At 42.2% G+C, this 19,088-nt stretch overlaps 1 protein-coding gene and 1 long non-coding RNA gene across 16 annotated transcripts in view; one reads left to right on the top strand and one right to left on the bottom strand.

Moving 5' to 3' along the window:
- Positions 1–16,835, top strand: part of BZW2 (basic leucine zipper and W2 domains 2) — a 93,572-nt gene extending 76,737 nt beyond the window's left edge. For 11 of the 12 annotated variants that reach the window (XM_075922262.2, XM_075922261.2, XM_075922264.2 and 8 more), the window contains 3 exons: positions 3,530–3,668; positions 14,387–14,509; positions 16,394–16,835. In XM_075922262.2, the coding sequence (XP_075778377.1) occupies positions 3,530–3,668; positions 14,387–14,509; positions 16,394–16,449 (318 nt within the window). In that variant the 3' untranslated portion in view covers positions 16,450–16,835. Of the gene's footprint in view, positions 1–3,529; positions 3,669–7,741; positions 7,862–14,386; positions 14,510–16,393 lie in introns of those variants that run through there. The other variant, XM_075922263.2, reaches the window with a different exon arrangement.
- LOC106733017 (uncharacterized) overlaps positions 1–19,088 on the bottom strand; it is an 86,816-nt gene that overhangs the window by 40,353 nt on the left and 27,375 nt on the right. The gene's annotated exons all lie outside the window — the stretch shown is intronic.

The following is a 19,088-nucleotide window of genomic DNA, read 5'->3' as shown; positions in this document are numbered from 1 at the left end:
TTTCTTCAAAGGCAATTCTTAACAGGTTACTTAACACATTAATCTAAATCCCATTTGTAAAAATTGGGCCGTAATTCATGTAGTTACATAATGTCACAATGGTAGCTATAATTCATTAAATGGGTGCCTACCGTTAGATCCCTTCCTGTTTTAACTGAGGTTAACAATATTTGCACTCAGTGTCCGCTCCCGCACTGCCAAAGAGTATACAAGAATAGTCAGCCTCTCCTTCCAAGCCATGTTGGGATTCCTTCACCCTGAGGCCCAGCTGTGAACTGCCCCACCTGTATACCAAGAATATGTAGTCCACCCTACCACTCAGTTGGCCTTTCTACATGGTCCTTAAAGTGGAAATATGAGAAAATTAGTCCTGAATCTCTACCCAGGGTCTCGCATGTATCCTGTATGCATTTGAATGCTACTGGCCAGTTGTCTAAATCAATGGATCTCAAAGTATTTAAAGCCCTTACTGGGTAAATCTTTGCCTTGACCTGCTCATGTAGTATTATGGACTCATTGCCTCCCTCCACCCCTGCAGGTGGGTTTTTAACCTCAGAGTTAAGAAGACTGAATGCTTTTCCCACTGTAAATCCCTTTACTCCAAAGTCATTCCCTTGCTGGCCCAGGCACTAGTTCACTGACTTGAAAGGTGCAAAAAAATAGTGCCAGGAATTCAGCTTTGAACAAAACTGCCTCCTGGTCTCATCTCTGTATTTGACTGAAAGCTTTTGAACTATTTTTAAGCTTTTGAACTATGATGGCATGGTGCAGATCCTCCACAGGGCACATGTCCTGCACCCATTCTAATAAAAACTTCAGGACTAAGAACCTGACACAGATCTGGGTAATGAGTCGTACTGTTGGCAAGCATAAGGCTTAATGGGTGCAGCTAGTTTTTGGTGTCCCAGAGACATATATTGAAGTACCTAGTCTTCTGGAATAGGCAATATCATTCACAAAACCCATCTCTGGAATTGCTCAAATTTATTACAACTCCTGTCATAGGCCCTAAACTTTCATAGCGCTACTGAGTGCTCTTCTACCCTGAGAGCTGGCATAAGGTCAGGTTCCAGAGTGCTCCTGCTATCCATACGAGATCCTTTGCTGCTCCCAAACTTTGTCCATCTGAAATTGAGGCAGTGCATTAATTATGCTATTATCAGTCCCAGGCACAGGATTGGCAGAAAAATCATATGCTAAGATTTAAAAAATGTAATACATATCCCCTTACCAATCACGTATCTGTGTCATCTTGGGTGCTAGCAATAGAAATGTACCACTGCCAAGCTGTCACTCCAAAACTGTATTGTTTTGCTGGCAAGCTTCATTCCCCAAATATTATTGCTAGCACAATGGGAAAGAATTCCAGGACTGTTCTAGCCTTCATTTTTATGAATGATTGAAAGGCAATCAGATTTAGGCTCCTATTAAATTACTTTTGAAGATGGGACTGAAGATTCTAAGTAATTTAGATATTTTGAAAACTTCACCACAAATCTGAATCCTGTTGAATCTATTGACCCCTATTGGTCACTGGTAAAAGAGACATGTGAATGGGGAAGAAACAACACTGACAAGTCTCCTCTATAAACAGAGAATTTCAGCTATTTTAAAAGTAAACTCCTTAGTAAACATGTAGAAGCAGGAGGCCATTAATCTCTGGACAATATTGGAGTTCCATTGATATTATTGAATAGAGACCTATAGAATGTATTGTTGCTTCTCTCAACGTCTGTGTCCAATTAAACAAGTGCTGAACAATTGAAGGGTCAAAGATAAAGTATCACAATAACGCAAGATTGTACCTCAAGGTTGGCACTCTTGTTGCTAAGGTGATAACTGTTGATAAATATTTTGAGTATACTGAGGGCAAGCGCGAATATTTTACTTGCTAATATTAACTAAGTTTTAGCAGTGTTTGTACATATAGATGCTTATGAGAGTGGTTCTATCAACGCTTATAAAATGGAAAAAAAACTTTACAATTCTGTACCCCAAGCTTATCAAACACTTATTACACAGACTGTGTAGCTTGTGTCTCTGCCTAGGAGAACAGCTGATGAATCAATTTAAAAAGAAATATTGAATGCCTGGCCCAAGTCCTTATGCAGTTTTTTCTCTGTTCTATTCCCTTTGGCCCTATTGAGTAAGAATTTCAGGATCTGGCTCACTCACGAGTCTCTAAGCCAGTTCAGTAAATGAACACATTTATATTGAAGGTGACCCGTTCAGTATGAAAAGGACAAGTTGAGGTATGAAATTTGCACCAATCTAGGTAGTTATTAGCAGTAACTTTGAAAAATGTACACTTTTTTCAATGGGGAAGAGAAGAGGACTTTACTCTCCTCTAGTATTCAAGCCCTTAAGGTGCTGAATACACTGTCCCTGGTACTGAAGAAAAAAGAGTTAAGTATGTACAGGCAGTCCCCGGGTTATGTACAAGATAGGGACTGTAGGTTTGTTCTTAAGTTGAATCTGTATGTAAGTCGGAACTGGCGTCAGCCGCTGCTGAAACTGATCAGTTTAAACCGCGGCTGAATCTGGATGCCAGTTCTGACTTACATACAGATTCATCTTAAGAAACCCAGGCGTCCCCAAGTCAGCTGCTACTGAAACCACGGAAAAGTGCTCTTTCAATAAAAGGTGCTATGTAATGCAAACTGCCTTTTTTGAAAGAGAGCATCCAGACTGCCTGGGTGCTCTTTCAAAAAAGCAGCTTGCTTTTTCTAAAGTACTGGTTGTAGTCTAGATGCTCTTTCAAAAGAGGCTTGCAGTCTAGACGTAGCCAGAGGTTCCTCACCCATTTAAAGGGAAGAGAAGCGTTTCCATAACAAACTGGAGTTCTGACCTCTTACAAACAACTACCTTTTTTTCTTGGATCTTTGTTACGTTAAAGTTAATAAAAAGCACAGTTACCACCTTGACAGTGTTCTGTATAAAAAAGTTCAATTTTGCGTCCTAGAAAAGCTATTCTGAGTTTTTTGCGTAAGAAAAGGTAATTACTAACGCATGTCCCAGCATGGTGTCTTAGTTGTTGCTAGTTTGTCTATTCAGGATAATGGTTTTCTCATACTGGATTTTATTATGATCTCTGAAACATCCATGAAACTGGAGCATGAGTATCAGGAGCATCGGCTCTGGGTTTGTGATGTCGGTGTTCTCTTTCCAACCTGTAGCATCCAGAATATGTTTACACATCATAGTGATCTTCTGTTGTGCCAAGCAGCATATAGATGGCAATACTCTGACATAATAGATCTTATAACTTCACTTTATGCAGTTCAATAGCAAAGTGAAACATTAGAAGACTTCAAATCAAGTTCTCCAACACTGTCTTACAGAACCTTGAATATATGTGTAAATGGCACAAAAAAACCCTGGTGCTACATTAACACACACCCTTCTCTAGGATGGTGATTGTTTCTTAAAGAGAAAATTTATAAGGAGTTAAATTGTACAAATGGTATCTGATTTTTCACTTACAGTACATTTTTATAAAATAATTTGCCTTTTTCTCATCCTCTTTCAGCAATACGCACCTCTCCTGGCTGTATTCAGCACACAAGGCCAGTCAGAGCTGATTCTTCTCCAGAAGGTTCAAGAATACTGTTACGACAACATCCACTTTATGAAAGCCTTTCAGAAGATAGTGGTTCTCTTTTACAAAGGTATATGTCCCTGTCAATCTTCATATGGTGTACAATGAACACTGTGTCCTTGGCCTACTGGAATATACTGTACTAAGATGTTGAGTAAATTTGGCATGTATTTAGATCAGAGGTGGGCATACATTTTTGACAGGGTCACTTCAGGATTTTGGAAAGTGGTCAAGGGCCATACTTGTCTGTGGAGGCTGTGCAGGAGGTTGGGCACAGAAGGGCGCATGGGGCAAGGGACTGGGTGCAGGACACAGTGAGGTCTGAGGGGAAGTTTGGGTAAAGGAGGAGGTTGTGACCTGGGTCAGGGGATAGGGGTTTAAGGTCAGGGAAGGGGGTATGGGTACAGGAGACTGTTCTGGCCTAGGAGTGGGGCACTAGGAGGAAGTGCAAAGTCTGGAAGGGAGCAGTGACTTGGGAGAAGGGGAAAAAGGGGTGTAGACTACAGAGGGTGTGGGTGTTGACTTGGGGCAGGGGAATGGGATGCAGGGTCTGAGAGGGAGTGTGGGTGTAGGAGAGGATTTTGGCCTGGGGGAAGGGTGTAGGAGGGAGTACAGGCTCTGGGAGGGAGTTGTGACCTGGAGCAGATGGGGTGCAGAGGATTTGGATGGTGATCTGGGGAGGGAGTTGGGGAATAGGAGGGCCTGGAGTGCCAGAGGCAGGCTCTGGCTGGGAGGTACTTACCTAAGCCAGCAGCCCTGCAGCACCCCCGAGCAGACTGGGCTCCCTGCCTGCTGCAGCAGCCCCAATCACTTAAAACTGCAAGCTGCAAACCCCATGTGGCTCTCAGCTCCAGGACGGGGAAGAGACTGCTCCCATCCTCCAGGCCAATTTCTCAGCTCTTTCTGGCTGGTTGTTTCCAGCTTTGATTTAGATTCTGAAGCTGGTTTCTCCGGTCTGCTGAAATCACTTAAACCAACCAGAGATAGAATTGCCTCATAGGGAGATTCTCCTGTAGGGATGGAGGTGGTGGTGTTGGTATTGTCACTTCTTACACCAGCTGCTCTCTCACTAATGTAAGTTTGGGGGGAGGGAAGAAGTGGCATTACAGGCATTTTGCACATTGGAGTGGATATAGCTGAGCTCTGCTATACCTGATCCTCTGCTGGCATAAAGGACTTTATACCAGCAGTGTAAGTTAAAGCAAAATCTTCCTGCTTTAACCTATGCTGGTACTGGGTGGCCCTAAATCATGGAGTCACAACTGTGATCTCTGCAACTGCCTCACATGCATGTGGGGGAAGGGGTAATCAACATCCTCCTTTAAAGTACAGTGATCAAGGCTAGTCTTTGGCTTCTGTATGGGCATCATTCTGTTCCCACTGAAGTACAGTGCAAATCTTGCCCTAACATTAATGGAAGTAGAATCAAGCCTTAGTTAGACACTGTCAGGTCCTTGAAGAAGCCATTATTTCCAGGATTGCATTTTTTTGTAGTATAGATGGCTTCATAGCAGGTTTATTCAATTCAGGTTGTCATAGAGACTAATGGTCCTACACTGCATGTGAGATGTGGGTGATAAACAGCTTGTTCTGACATTCTTGCTATAAATAGCTGAAGGGGGAAAAAATCAATGTGACTAGAAATGCTTAGATTTTTGTTCGTATTTCATGTTCCTGTTTACTTTCAAAAACACACACACAACTGATGACGTAGGTTTCCAAAGCAGACATAAGTCAACAGTATGTAGTCCCATCTTTATTGTGTTTAAATAGGTTGACTACCAGCTTAAAAATCGAAAATACGACTGAGAAATTAATACTTAAGACGCATGCATTTTAATTCAGTTTTCTTTCATGAATCCTCAATAGATAGAGTTCCATCCTTTGTTCGTTCTGTATATGCTGGATGAGCATTGTGGCTATTCTGCATGTTACTTATTTAAGTTGAGGACAAGTGGTAACCTGAATAGTTTATGTAGGTTTGCCTGGGGTTTGTAGTGTAAGGGACATATAATGTATTTACATGAGTAACGATATGAATGTGTGATGAACAAAGGTATTGAGAATTGTGTACAGTTATTCCTAACCCCTCTTTTCTCATAAAATCAGCATAAACATCTGGTGACAAATTATAACAAGTAATAGACTTTCTTTGCCCATCTGAGCCCAATTTAGAATACAAGTATGGCCAGTCAGGGCAGGGATGACCATGCTGTCCCAGTCTACTAATGCCACTCAAACTTCTCAGACTCTATTTCTTCCTGCATGTGGGCCGCATTTATTCTAAACTGTCCACCAGCCACAGTACAACATCATAATTTTAACTCCTTTCAGCCCTTCTTTGCTAGAGTGATAGGAGGAAATGAAGTCTCCTTTTTCTCTAGGGGGTGCCTTAATTCTAGGCTCAGCTAGCCTGATCCTCCTCTCTTGTAATTCTGCCTGTTTTTTTCCTCAGGTTTGATCAGCTGAGAGCTAATTAGTTCCTTACCTCTCCAATTTCTCCTCCTTCTGAGTAGCTAATTATTCAATCAGTCATTACTGGGGGAACTAACAGAGGCTACAGTGATCAGAATGTTGACTTCCCTGTTAGATCGTAGCATTCTGTCATAAGTGGTTTTGTATTCACGCTAGCTTGGAAAATGGACTGCAAGCTGAACTTAACTGATACTGTGTGGTGTTGAAGGCCCTGTGTATTATTGTCTTCTAGTATTTCATCATATATACCAACATCTGCTTTTGTGAGCCTGTCCATGGCTTCTTGCAAGCAATGAATTCCCTGGTTTTGCCCAGAAGGTCAAGAATAGCTTCTCTCATGCTAGCCATTTGCCCTGCTTAATACCTGAGCCTGGCATGGATATTTTAGATACTTGGTGCTATCTGTTGCACAGTCTTACTACTAACATTCTATGGTGGAACTAGCATACTCCCTCTATCATTACCACCAGCAGGTTATTTAATCAGAGTCCTGGAGATTTGTGAGGTCTTTGCATCTCTGTAGCTTCATTGGTGATGTGGAGTCACCTACTACCTGGGAAGTCCACCAGGTAACCAAGAGTTGTGGTGGTGGGGAAAGAACAGCAGCCACTCTGTCCTCTCCCTTGAAGGACTGATTATCTTGGGCCCAGAGGTCACTGTGGTTTCATTGTGATCTCCAGGAAGTAAAACAGAGGGGCCATGAATTAGAGAGATTTCGGAGTACCCAGTCATCTTCTCTTGTATGGTGAATTTACACAGCATATGGCATAGCTATGGATGGGACTAAGACATGCAAGCAGCTACCCAGCAGAGCTCTCTTAGGTAGTGCACAGTGTGACACTTTGGACTCTCTCACCCTATGAAACATTATTTATTGCAAGGGAGACTTTCCAAGGGGCAAATGGGAGTTGGTCAATGGGAGCTGGGCACCAGATTGCTATTTCTCCAGAGGGTAAGATGGAATTTTCCCTTAATGTATCAGCAAAAATACTGTCTGAATGTAAACTAGAAAACCTAAAAGTCTGTGTTCTTACTCTGAAATCTGTTACCTGCATAACGTACAGTGAGAGAGCCAGATTTCTTCATGTAGTGTAGCAGCTCTATGCCATGCTGCTTGGCCTAATCTGACCTTGAAAGCCAGTTTAACCATCCCAGAGCAGACTATCCCAGTGTAAAGGCGATCCTCTAGTGATTTAGAGATGATCTAAGGACCCCCATGTTATCAGTCCTCCCTTGTGCTGGCGTAGCACAGAAAAGGGATATGACCAGGATATCCTGGTGATATGCCAATCCTAGGCTGTGGGTTCCCTGCCCACTGCAGCCCAGTGTAAGTTAGTGCAACACTTAATGCAGACAGCTAAACAGAGCAGCCAGACCATCCTTAGGCATATGGAACACTAAATTGGTGCCCAGATTTAGTGGGGTCATGCTGGATACACCTAGGGGGTGTGTAGCTCCATCCCAGTGGGCTCAGCTGAAACAGTTGCAGCATGTAAAAAATAATTGTCATAAACTTTAATCAGAAATACCTAAAATAAACCATCCCTGATGTTCCCTTTGCTTCCGAGAAATCTAGGGCTATCATTAACGACACCCCGTCCTGGCTGATTTGCTTAATTGAACATCTCTGCATTGACAGGAGAATATTATCTCTTATGAACATTGCAGGCACAAATGAATTACCAAGGATGTTTCTCGGAAATGAAAGAAAAGATGTGATTGTCGTTTCTGTAACTTAAGGTATTTTTATTCCTTCTCTGGATGCATTTCCTGTCACTGCAGGTACATTCGCTTCTTATATATGCGGCAAATTTTATGCAGGCAAATTTCCTCACCATCTTGGGCCCTTTCTCATTTTTCACATGGGTAATATGATTTTTTCTGTTCTGGATTAAGACTCATCTAATTTTTGTAACATCTCAACCACTAGAACAGATTTTACAATTGTTACAGATCCATCATCCTCAGACCTCCCCCCCTAGTTCAGGAAAGCCCTTAAGCATGTGACTGTGCTTTTCTCTGCCCCCTCCACCAGCCTTCTTCCTGCCCCTCCCCACTCTGGGGTTGTGGCTGGGGTTGGGGGGAGAGTGGTTTGGGGAAGGGGCCAGCCATGAGGAACCCTGTCCCCATTTGACCATTCTCTTGATCGTGCAGTTGCTCCTCAAGAAGAGCACGTGGATCTGACTAAGACTTCTATTAGAGAAGAGTCTATTAGATGGAGATTCTCTAGGTCAGTGTTTCCCAATTGGTGCTCTGTGAAACCCTGGGGTCTCGCGAGGAGCCGGCACTCCTCCGCCCCCTCTGAAAGACAGTGCCCCGGCTAGCCAGCTTCTTAAAGAAGCAGCACACTTGTTTCCCGTTCCTCTCTGGCGATGCAGAGGCGTAGCGAGGCGGGGGCAGAGGGGAACAGTTGTTTCAGGCCAGCACAGTAGTGGGGTGCCAGACAGGGGTGACCCTACGTGATCCACAGCGGGGAGGGAAGCACTTCCCCTCCCCCAAAGGACCTGTCACGCGCTGCCTGAACAGCTGGAGCTGACACATCTGGTAACTTAGTTCTGCGGCCTTTCTGCGTGGTGAGGGGGAGGTCAGGAGACCGGGGGCTGCACAGCTCTAACTGTGCAGGCAGCGCTCTCTGTTCTGGGACTTCCTGCACCCTCCCCCACCGGATGGCATCGTGGAAGTAAGTTGCTGGAGTACAACAGCCCCTGCTGTTCAGGCAGCGTGCACGCCAGCTGTTTGGGGAGGGGAAGTGCAGTTGCACACTTTCTGGAACCCAGAGGTGCTGTAGGATTGCCAGGTACTGGTCCCATCTGCCCCGACCCCCCATGACTACCCTGTCCCCTGCCCCCACCAGCACTGTCCTCAGCACCACTCTGCCATCCACCGTAGCACACCCAGCACCACCCTGTCCCTGATCCCAGGACTCTGTCCCTGGCCCCAGCAGCACCCAGCCCCAGCATCCTGCCACCCACTGCAGCACCCAGCACCACCCTGTCTCTGGCCTCAGCACCCTGCCATACACCCTAGTACCCAGCAGCACCCTGTTCCTGGTCCCAGCACCCTGCTACCCATCCCAGTGCCCAGCAGGACCATGTCCCTGCCCCAGCACCCTGCCACCTGTGCAGCCACCCAGCAGCACTCTCTTCCTGGCCCCAGCACACACTAGCACCCTGTCCCCTGCCCCCATCAGTACAGTTGGGACCACAGTAGTGAGGCCTGGGAGTTTTGGAGGGTTTTTTTTGCATCTCACTTGTGTGGCCCCAACTGACTTTTCAGTGGGTCAGTGACCCTTGACTCAAAACAGGTTCCTTGCTCCTCTCATAAATAAAGACAATACTAAAACCTTTTGAGTTTGACATATTTTATTTAAAAATTACGCCTGGCAAACTTACCCCTAATTGAGGCCAAATCCCCATCTTACTGCAGCTTCATAACACTCCTGCACCACCTGACCCCAAATTTGAGCCTATCATACACTGGAACCCCCTGTCCTGAGCCACTTACATCCCCAAACTCCTGCATCCCCAGTCCTCTGCCACAACATTCCTGCACCATCCACACATCACAAATCTGTGTCCTGTGCCCATCATACTCACAGCTTCCTTGCCCTGAGCCCCTCACATATCCAGCCCAAGCTCCTGCATCCTCACATCCACAAGCCTGTGACTTGCTCGGCACCCCAACCTTCCACTTGAGCCCAACACTCCCCAGCCTGGAGCCCCCTCCCTGAGCCAGCATCCCCTTATCCTGAATCCAAATTCCCTCCTAGAGCTTGCACTTCTCACCCCTTCCCACACCCAAATCCCTCATTCCCACCCCAGAGCCTGCACCTCCTGTCTCAACCCAGTGAGAATATATAAGGGCTGGGGGTAGCAAGTGATGGGGAGGAGGGGAACAGAAAGGATGGGGCCTCAAATGCATGGGGTCTTAGGAAAGGAATGTGATTTTCATGCATTGGTGGGTTCCCCTCTTTTGTTTTTTTGTTTTTAATTTACTTGACAAAGCTAGCTGTTCCTTGAAATTCTGAGAAGTTGAAAAGAGTTTCATAGCCAAAAAAAATTGGGAAACACTGCTCTAGGTTTTAGTCAGAAAAGAGGAGAGGAGATGATAAAGTATGGGCCAGATCAGATGAGAAACACGCACATATACAAGAATCTAATCCATCAGGGAAGGGCGGGCAGACAAACAGTGACAATTTTGTAAAGTGCTTCTACACAAATGCTAGAAGTCTAAATAATAAGATGGGTGAATTAGAGAACATTATATTAAAGGAGGAGATTGACATAATAGACATCACAGAAACCTGGTGGAATGAGGACAATCAGTGGGACACAATCATACTAGGATATAAAATATATTGGAAGGACAAAATAAGTCGTGCGGGTGGCGGATTGGCACTATATGTGAAAGATAATATGGAATCAAATGAAGTAAAAGTCTTAAATGAATCAACATGCTCCATAGAATCACTATGGATAGTAATTCCATGCTCTAATAAGAATATAGCAGTAGGGATATATTATCGATCACCTGACCAGGACAGTGATAGTGACGTTGAAATGCTAAGGTAGATTAGAGAGGCTATCAAAATAAAAAATAATAATGGGGGATTTCAATTATCCCCATATTGACTGGGTACATGTCACCTCAGGACAAGATGCAGAGATAAAATTTCTCGATGCGTTAAATGACTGCTTTTTGGAGCAGCTGGTACAGGAACCCACAAGGAGAGAGGCAATTCTTGATTTAGTCCTAGTAGAGCACAGGAACTGGTCCAGGAGGTAACTATTACAGGACCACTTGGGAATAGTGACCATAATATAATAACATTTAACATTCCTGTCGTGGGAGGAACACCTCAGCAGTCCAGCACTCTGGCATTTAATTTCAAAAAGGGGAATTACACAAAAATTAGGAGGTTAGTTAAACAGAAATTAAAAGGTACAGTGACTAGAGTGAAATCCCTACAAGCTGCAGGGAAAATTTTTAAAGACACCATAATAGAGGCCCAACTTAAATGTATACCCCAAATTAAAAAACATAGTAAGAGACCTAAAAAAGAGCCACTGTGGCTTAACCACCATGTAAAAGAAGCAGTGAGAGATAAAAAGGCACCTTTTAAAAAGTGGAAGTCCAATCTTAGAGAGGTAAATAGAAAGGAAAATAAACACTGCCAAATTAAGTGTAAAAATGTAATAAGAAAAGCCAAAAAAGATTTTGAGGAACAGTTAGCCAAAAACTCAAAAAGAAATAGCAAAACATTTTTTAAGTACATTAGAAGCAGGAATCCTGCTAAAAAACCAGCGGGCCCCTAGATGATGGAGATGCAAAAGGAGCAATCAAGGACGATAAAGCCATTGTGGAGAGACTTAATGATTTCTTTGCTTCAGTCTTCATGGCTGAAGATGTTAGGGAGATTCCCAAACCTGCATCATCTTTTATGGGTGATGAATCTGAGGAACTCTCCCGGATTGAAGTGTCATTAGAGGAGGTTTTGGAACAAATAGAAAAACTTAACACTAACAAACCACCAGGACTAGATGGCATTTGCCCTATGTTCTGAAAGAACTAAAATGGGAAATGGCGGAACTATTAACTGTGGTTTGTAACCTATCCTTTAAATCGGCTTCTGTACCCAAAGACTGGAAGATAGCTAACATAACGCCAATATTTAAAAAGGGCTTTAGAGGCAACCCTGGCAGTTACAGACCAGTAAGTCTAACGTCTGTACCGGTCAAATTAGTTTAAACAATAGTTAAGAATAAAATTTTCAGACACGTAGAACAACATAATTTGTTGAGCAAAAGTCAACATAGTTTCTGTAAAGGGAAATCATGTCTTACTAATCTATAAGAGTTCTTTGAAGGGGTTAACAAACATGTAGACAAGGGGGATCCAGTGGATATAGTATAATTAGACTTCCAGAAAGCCTTTGACAAGGTCCCTCACCGCAGGCTCTTGTGTGAATTAGGTTGTCATGGGATAAGAGGAAAGATCCTTTCATGGACTGAGAACTGTTTAAAAGACAGGAAACAAAGGGTAGGCATAAATAGTAAATTTTCAAAATGGAGAGGTGTAACTAATGGTGTTCCCCAAGGGTCAGTCTTAGGACCAATCCTATTCAACTTATTCATAAATGATCTAGAGAAAGGGATAAGCAGTGAGGTGGCAAACTTTGCGGACGATACTAAACTGTTCAAGATAGTCAAGACTAAAGCAGACTGTGAAGAACTTCAAAAAGATCTCACCAAACTGAGTGATTGGGCAACAAAATGGCAAATGAAATTTAATGTGGATAAGTGTAAAGTAATGCACATTGAAAAAAATAACCCCAACTATACATACAAAGGGTGCTGATTTAGCTACAACTAATCAGGAAAGAGATCTTGGCATTATCATGGATAGTTCTCTGCAAACGTCCATGCAGTGTGCAGCGGCAGTCAAAAAAGCAAATAGGATGCTAGGAATTATTAAACAAGGGATAGAAAATAAGACTAAGAATATCTTATTGCCCCTATATAAAACTATAGTACGCCTACATCTTGAATATTGCATACAGATGTGGTCTCCTTACCTCAAAAAAGAGATTTTGGCATTAGAAAAGGTTCAGAAAAGAGCAACTAAAATGATTAGGGGTTTGGAACAGATCCCATATAAGGAGAGGCTAAAGAGACTGGGACTTTTCAGTTTAGAAAAGAGGAGACTGAGGGGGGATATGATAGAGATATATAAAATCATGAGTGGTGTGAAGAGGGTGAATAAAGAAAAGTTATTTACTTGTTCCCATAATATAAGAACTAGAGGACACCACATGAAATTAATGAGTAGCAGGTTTAAAACTAATAAAAGAAAGTTCTTCACATAGTTCACAGTCAACCTGTGGAACTCTTTGCCAGAGGAGGTTGTGAAGGCTAGGACTATAACAGAGTTTAAAAAAGAGCTAGATAAATTCATGGAGGTTAGGTCCATAAAAGGCTATTAGCCAGGGAGTAAGGAATGGTGCCCCGGCCTTTCTTTGTCAAAGACTGAAAAAGGATGGCAGAAGACAAATTGCTTGATCACTGTCTTTGGTCCACCCCCTCTGGGGCTCCTGACATTGGCCACTGTTGGCAAACAGGATACTGGGCTAGATTGATCTTTGGTCTGACCCAGTACGGCCATTCTTATGTTTCTAGTGGTCACTCTGCACTACTGCATCCCTCTGAATAGCCCCATCCCTTTCCATGTTATGGAAAACTGTCCCATTTAGGCACTTCCCGTTTTCCTGGCACAACCAACCCTTGACCCTTGCTTTATGATAAGAGAAGAGGAAGCTGCATGGCCCTAGCTTGTAGTAGTTCTTGAACAAATGGGTAGATGCACATTTCTAAATTAGATAATGGAGTTAATTTTCTTTGGTCTTTCACTGCTAGTATCTGCCTAATCTTTTTGCCACAGTAGAATATACTTTTGTCCTGATATTCAGCAGAGTAGTGAGGGGAATCCCATATACTAGGTAGCACTGAAGAAGCTGGTGTAAATCACTTCTGAAAATGTGCTGACTATGAGCAGATGCAGTTTTTATTCTAGCCTCATGTCATCCAATGGCCCTGAAGGCCACAGTGCATCATAGATATTGGCTCAATGAGAGGCATTTATTGGCTGTATTGCAGAAGCTCTGTCTCTTGGGCTAGAGGCTTATTGTTTAACAACAGCTAGGACCATTGAGCGTCCTGACTCAGTTTATTCAGCCTAATGTGCCTCTTGCCCATCAATTATTTTTGTTCTTGGTTCTTAAAAGAAGAATTTTGAGAGCATGGTCCTTTTAAATATTTCCTGTGATGGTTAATGTTTAATCAGCTGGGAAAGATAAGAGACTCCACATTAGGATGGGATTCTTGTTACTTTAATTTTTCAAAATCTTGCACAGTTATGGGAGTCAGTAGCAAAAGAAACAATAGTATTTCTTATTGAGGTGAGTCCTAAAAGATGCAGGTAGACGTCCTTTGAAATTGGTATATTTTTATCTCTTATTTAAAGCCAGTTGAGTAGAGGAGTAATTACTCTTTGCAGAAGCATGACACACAGTGGTTTATTTTAAGGTTAACATTTAACTAATGACTGACTTCCCCGTATGACACACAGCTGGAATCTCTCTAATGTGACATTCTGCAGTTATGGCCTACTGTCAAGTACAATGCTGATTCAAAGCTTACCCTCCCTATGATCAAAATGATTCATTAATACTACCTCAGCCTAGCAGTATTTAATTTTATTTTTTTCATTGTCTTCTGTCTTATGCTAATCCTTTGCAAGTGTTGTTCTGAATTGCAGCTGATGTCCTGAGCGAAGAAGCCATCCTGAAGTGGTACAAAGAAGCACATCTTGCTAAAGGCAAAAGTGTATTTCTTGACCAGATGAAGAAATTTGTTGAGTGGCTGCAAAATGCTGAAGAAGGTATAATTCTGTTTAACATAAGAGTATTTAGTAGCATTTTGGCAAATCCATCTTAAAGCTGTTGTTCGTTAGTTATATTATAGTCGTACCTATAGGTTCCAGTCATGACCCCACTGTGTATTGCATAGATGTATAGTAAAAAACTGTTCCTGGTCATCATAGTTTCCAATCTTCATTTTTAAAAGGTAGGCACCACTATTTCTCATGTTATTAATGATGTCCACATGAAGTTTTGAGCTCATAAAAGTCCACCAATCTTGTAGAATTAATTTCATTGAATAATGCGGAATTCCTGAACAAGAAAAGCACTCATAAAGAAACAAGAACTGTAGTTACTGTTTGAAATAAGTAATGGAAAGGGATATGAATGGGTGTTTCGGCCTAGGCTGGTGTCCTACCATAGTAAACTCTTTGCCTTCCTGCTATAAGAACAAGTGAACAGTCCCTTTTGAAAACTGATCCCATGTTAGTTGCATTGATTGTCAGGTTACTCCTGAGGGGATTCTGTACCAAAAAATTCAGAATTCTACATGAATATTTTATTCAATATTTAGAATTTAAATTGTATTTAATTTATTAAATAATGCAATATATAATCACACCAGTTTCAACTGTTTTGATAATTTATTAAAACTAATAACACAGAAAAAAGTCACTAACTATTCAGCATTTCCTCAAAACACACACAACTTGAGTTACAAATACTTGGTAACTAATGCCCTGCATTCCAATTATAATCCTTTTATTTTTTATTTAAATTGCATTACAAAAACAAACGGGGAATAAACAGAATGTCATTTTAAATTGCTCAGCCTTTCACACATGAAAGTCTGAGGAATTTTGCTAATCATTGTCCTGGACTTGGCTGGTTACTTTGAGAAGTGCTTGGTTCTGATTGTTCTGACATTTTATTGACCCTCTGCTGTATTTATAGAGAGCAATCATATCCCCCAAACTCATTAAGTCTCCTCAGAAGGTAGGTTTTCCATTCCTCAAATCATCTGAGTAGCTCTTCTTTGCACCAATTTGAATTCATCTTAAACGGGGCACCAGAATTGCACACGGTGTTCCAGGTGAGGTAGTCTTATATAATGGCACTAACACTACCCTGTCTTTACTGGAAATACTGTGCATCACAGGCCTGCATTTGTCTTTTTTTCCACAGTGGAATCACATTTGTGGCTTGTATCATTGAACACAGGATGACACTCAGGTCTTCTCTCACTGATACATCGTCAGCTTATTGCAAAAAAGTCTTCTGCGTGACTTTGCACTTTTAAGTTTGGTTTGAAATACATTTGCAACATACTTTCCCCATAAGTGACCAGTAAGAGATTCAGCATAACGTAAACTTAATTTTAGTTGGCAGTTGGGGAGATATAATGTTTTATTTAGATTTTTGTTAGCAAATATTTGACCTGTTCTTCAGTCTGTTTATAGCCACTAGTTTTGTGAACAGTCCATATCATGAGAGTCTTCAGAAACTGATTTAACAGAGCACACCAGCTGCAGTATGTAACTTGTATTCTGGACATCAACAATCCTGCCTGGACCTAAATTTAACCAATATATACTTTTAACTCACTTTATTTTATGGGAAAGGTAGGTCTAGATTCTGTTCTAAATCTAGACCTGTAATAATTCAAATTTCTGAGTATAACTGAGAGTAGAATTAGGCACTCTGTTTGCAGTATGTTTCTTGCTGAGCCGTTTTCAATGATCCAACTTCCCTTCCCTAGGAAATGTGATGTAGGAGGCAAATCTTTATTCATATTTTTGCAAGGGTATCTTTACTGTTACTGTTTACAGGAATAACAATATAACTGTCACCGTAAGTCCTGTTAGAGCTGAAAAGTTTTACCTTTTTTCTTTTTAACCTCATAGAATCAGAATCTGAAGGTGAGGACAATGAAGATGGTTCAACAAAGCACAATCTCTAGGCTACTGCCAAGTGCTCTTGAGGAATGCCACACTATTCAAGCAAAAGAGATTTTTTTTTCAGTGTCATACAGAAAACTCATGGCTGTGCTTTCCTTTCGTTTAGAAGAATAAACTCTTTTAATGGAGCTTGAGGCATTAGATGCTCTCCTTGGGACTCTGCCTAAGTTAGTGTCCAGTGAATTAGAATTAAAGACATTCAGCAAGGAAACCTATAGGAAACATGGAATGAAATATTTATGGACTCCTTTTTATCTTTTTTGGTACTGTGATGTGTTAACACTCCTATGTCTGTTTACAAAATTGTTTGATTTGTGTTTGTAACTTATATTGTGTATGTGACTTGATACCACCACATTTTTTTGAATAAATGGCTTTTTGTATCTTACTTCCTTTGTTCTCAGTGCATTTGTTTCATAGACTTACTGTGTTCAGTGGCAGACAAAATTTATTGTTCCTGATGTGAAATCTCAGCAACATATTTTGAAACTTCCTCTACTCATTTTTTGTCTTTTTAAAGTTCACGGTTCAAAGCTACAGTTGGCTAAGGATAGGCAATAAGCACTTTTTTTTCCTCAATTTTGTCTGATCCAAATTGGACAGACTACCCAATCTGTGTTAACCTGCACATCAGGATGCTCTTAAAGTTTCCAATCCCGCAAAGTGCAAAAAAGGGGTAAGAATCCTGCCTTTATTGTACAGATACAAGATAACATTGTCAAAGGGGGACATGACAGCCATGCTCTCAATGTATGTGCACTTTTACCATTCCTAAAAATCTATCTTGGAAGGAGAGACATGCTCATCTGCATGTGCAGTTCTATCTTCCTTCTCCAGATGCAGGTCTTCACAGGTATGGTGGGGGCATGTGTACGATACCGGTTACTGTATCTTGTGTCTCCTCATGTGCAAAGAGGGAAATAAGCTTGTTAACCTCTCGCCCTCTACTAACAGCTGGCTCTACAAGTTTTAGAGACTTCTGCTTTTAGCTTTGGGTGTTTCCTCTGCAATCCCTAGAGAGTTGCACCAGACCGTGACTTTCATGTATGCCCAGATGTTCTGGATGCAACAGGTGAATTGTCCTTTAAAGCCCTTCTCCAAAGTTGAGATGTGTGAATACAAGTTTTGGTTGAGGCCTGCTTCTGGTACAGTAAATGTATTGGTTTTCCATGTACATTCAATACAACTCTGAAAGGTATTAACATGCAGCAGCGTCCTAATTCATAATCTGTCAATGTGTTTATATTGTATCAGCATCTAGGTGCTAGTCATAGATCAGATACCCACTCATCCAGGTGCCATTCAAAAGCAGAGCAAAAAGGCAATTTCTGGATGCCAAGAGTTTACAAGAGAAGTACTCATCCAGTTCACAGAACAATACTAGTACAAGATATTGTGCTGATTGCTACTGTGTTAAAACCCCATGTGGCAAGAGAAAGCTCTACAGTGAAGAACTATAAAACAGATGCAGTTTTACTCCAGAGCTAGAGTAGCACAGTTTCTGATGTTGGCTATTATTGCCACCAGTTGAATTACGTTTAACTATGGCATGTATCGGGGTGAGCAGTAAGCAGCCCCCAGGCCAGATGGAGTTCACTGGGGTTAGCCCCTTGTGGGCTACCAGATGCTTTATCTACCAGTGCATCTGCATGCATAGCCGCTTGCAGCTCTTGTTGGCCAAAGTTTGCTATTCTCTGCCAATGGGAGCTGCTAGAAATGGTGGCCTGGCCTGAGATGCCTCCCGCGGTGCCCATTGGTCTGGGCCCATAATAAACCATTCATTTAATACAATGAACCTCAGATTTCTAATTTGAATTCAGGAAGAGCTAAAGATGTGGTGAGGCATGACCACCTCTGTGTCACCTACAGCTATCTTTCGAGGCAGTAGCAGAGCCCCTCTGAAAATATTTATGGATTCCTCATCACAGCAACCTTAAATGCAACAATGTCTTAAAAAAAAACCCAACAGATTATGATCTGAGCAAGAGATTAAATGACTTTCCCAATGTCACAACTGCTGTCCCCGGGCAGGGCTGGGAAGCTAGTTCTACTTGAGCGGCGAGGAGTCCTGTGGCACCTTATAGACTAACCGAAGTGTTGGAGCATAAGCTTTCGTGGGCAAAGACCCACTTCGTCAGATGCATGTAGTGGAAATTTCCAGAGGCAGGTATAAATATGCAGGCCAGAATCAGGCTAGAGATGATGAGGCAGGTCCAATCAGAATAGTTCTACTTGAGGCCTGCTAGTGCCTTAGTCACATGACCTTCCTTCCTCCTGAGGCATCAATGGGAGTTTGAGGCTCAGGCCTTTTTAGGATTTAGACAATATTCTAATCCCTAGATGGCTCTGGTTTGTGAGTAGTGCCCTCTAAGGTCACACCGCGTGCCGGAGAGCTGCATTTGCTGCAAAGGCAGGCTGCTTGCTTGTTCTCTCAGTGCTGTTAGGGCATCAGAGTGCACAACACATGGCACAGTACTGGCAATGATCAGAGCAGAGAGGTAGCTCTTATAGCAGCACGGAGATCTCTAGTAAACTAAAACACAAGTTTTTAAAGGGTAGGAAAGCCTTCCAATAACCCACCCTCTGTGACCTGACGGGTCAGGCACTGCAACAAAATAGTTCATGCACTCAAACAAATGGT

The sequence above is a fragment of the Pelodiscus sinensis genome, chromosome 2, assembly GCF_052426305.1.
Source record: "Pelodiscus sinensis isolate ZL-2025 chromosome 2, ASM5242630v1, whole genome shotgun sequence".
Taxonomy (NCBI): domain Eukaryota; kingdom Metazoa; phylum Chordata; order Testudines; family Trionychidae; genus Pelodiscus; species Pelodiscus sinensis.
This window is presented reverse-complemented; position numbering and strand designations above follow the sequence as displayed.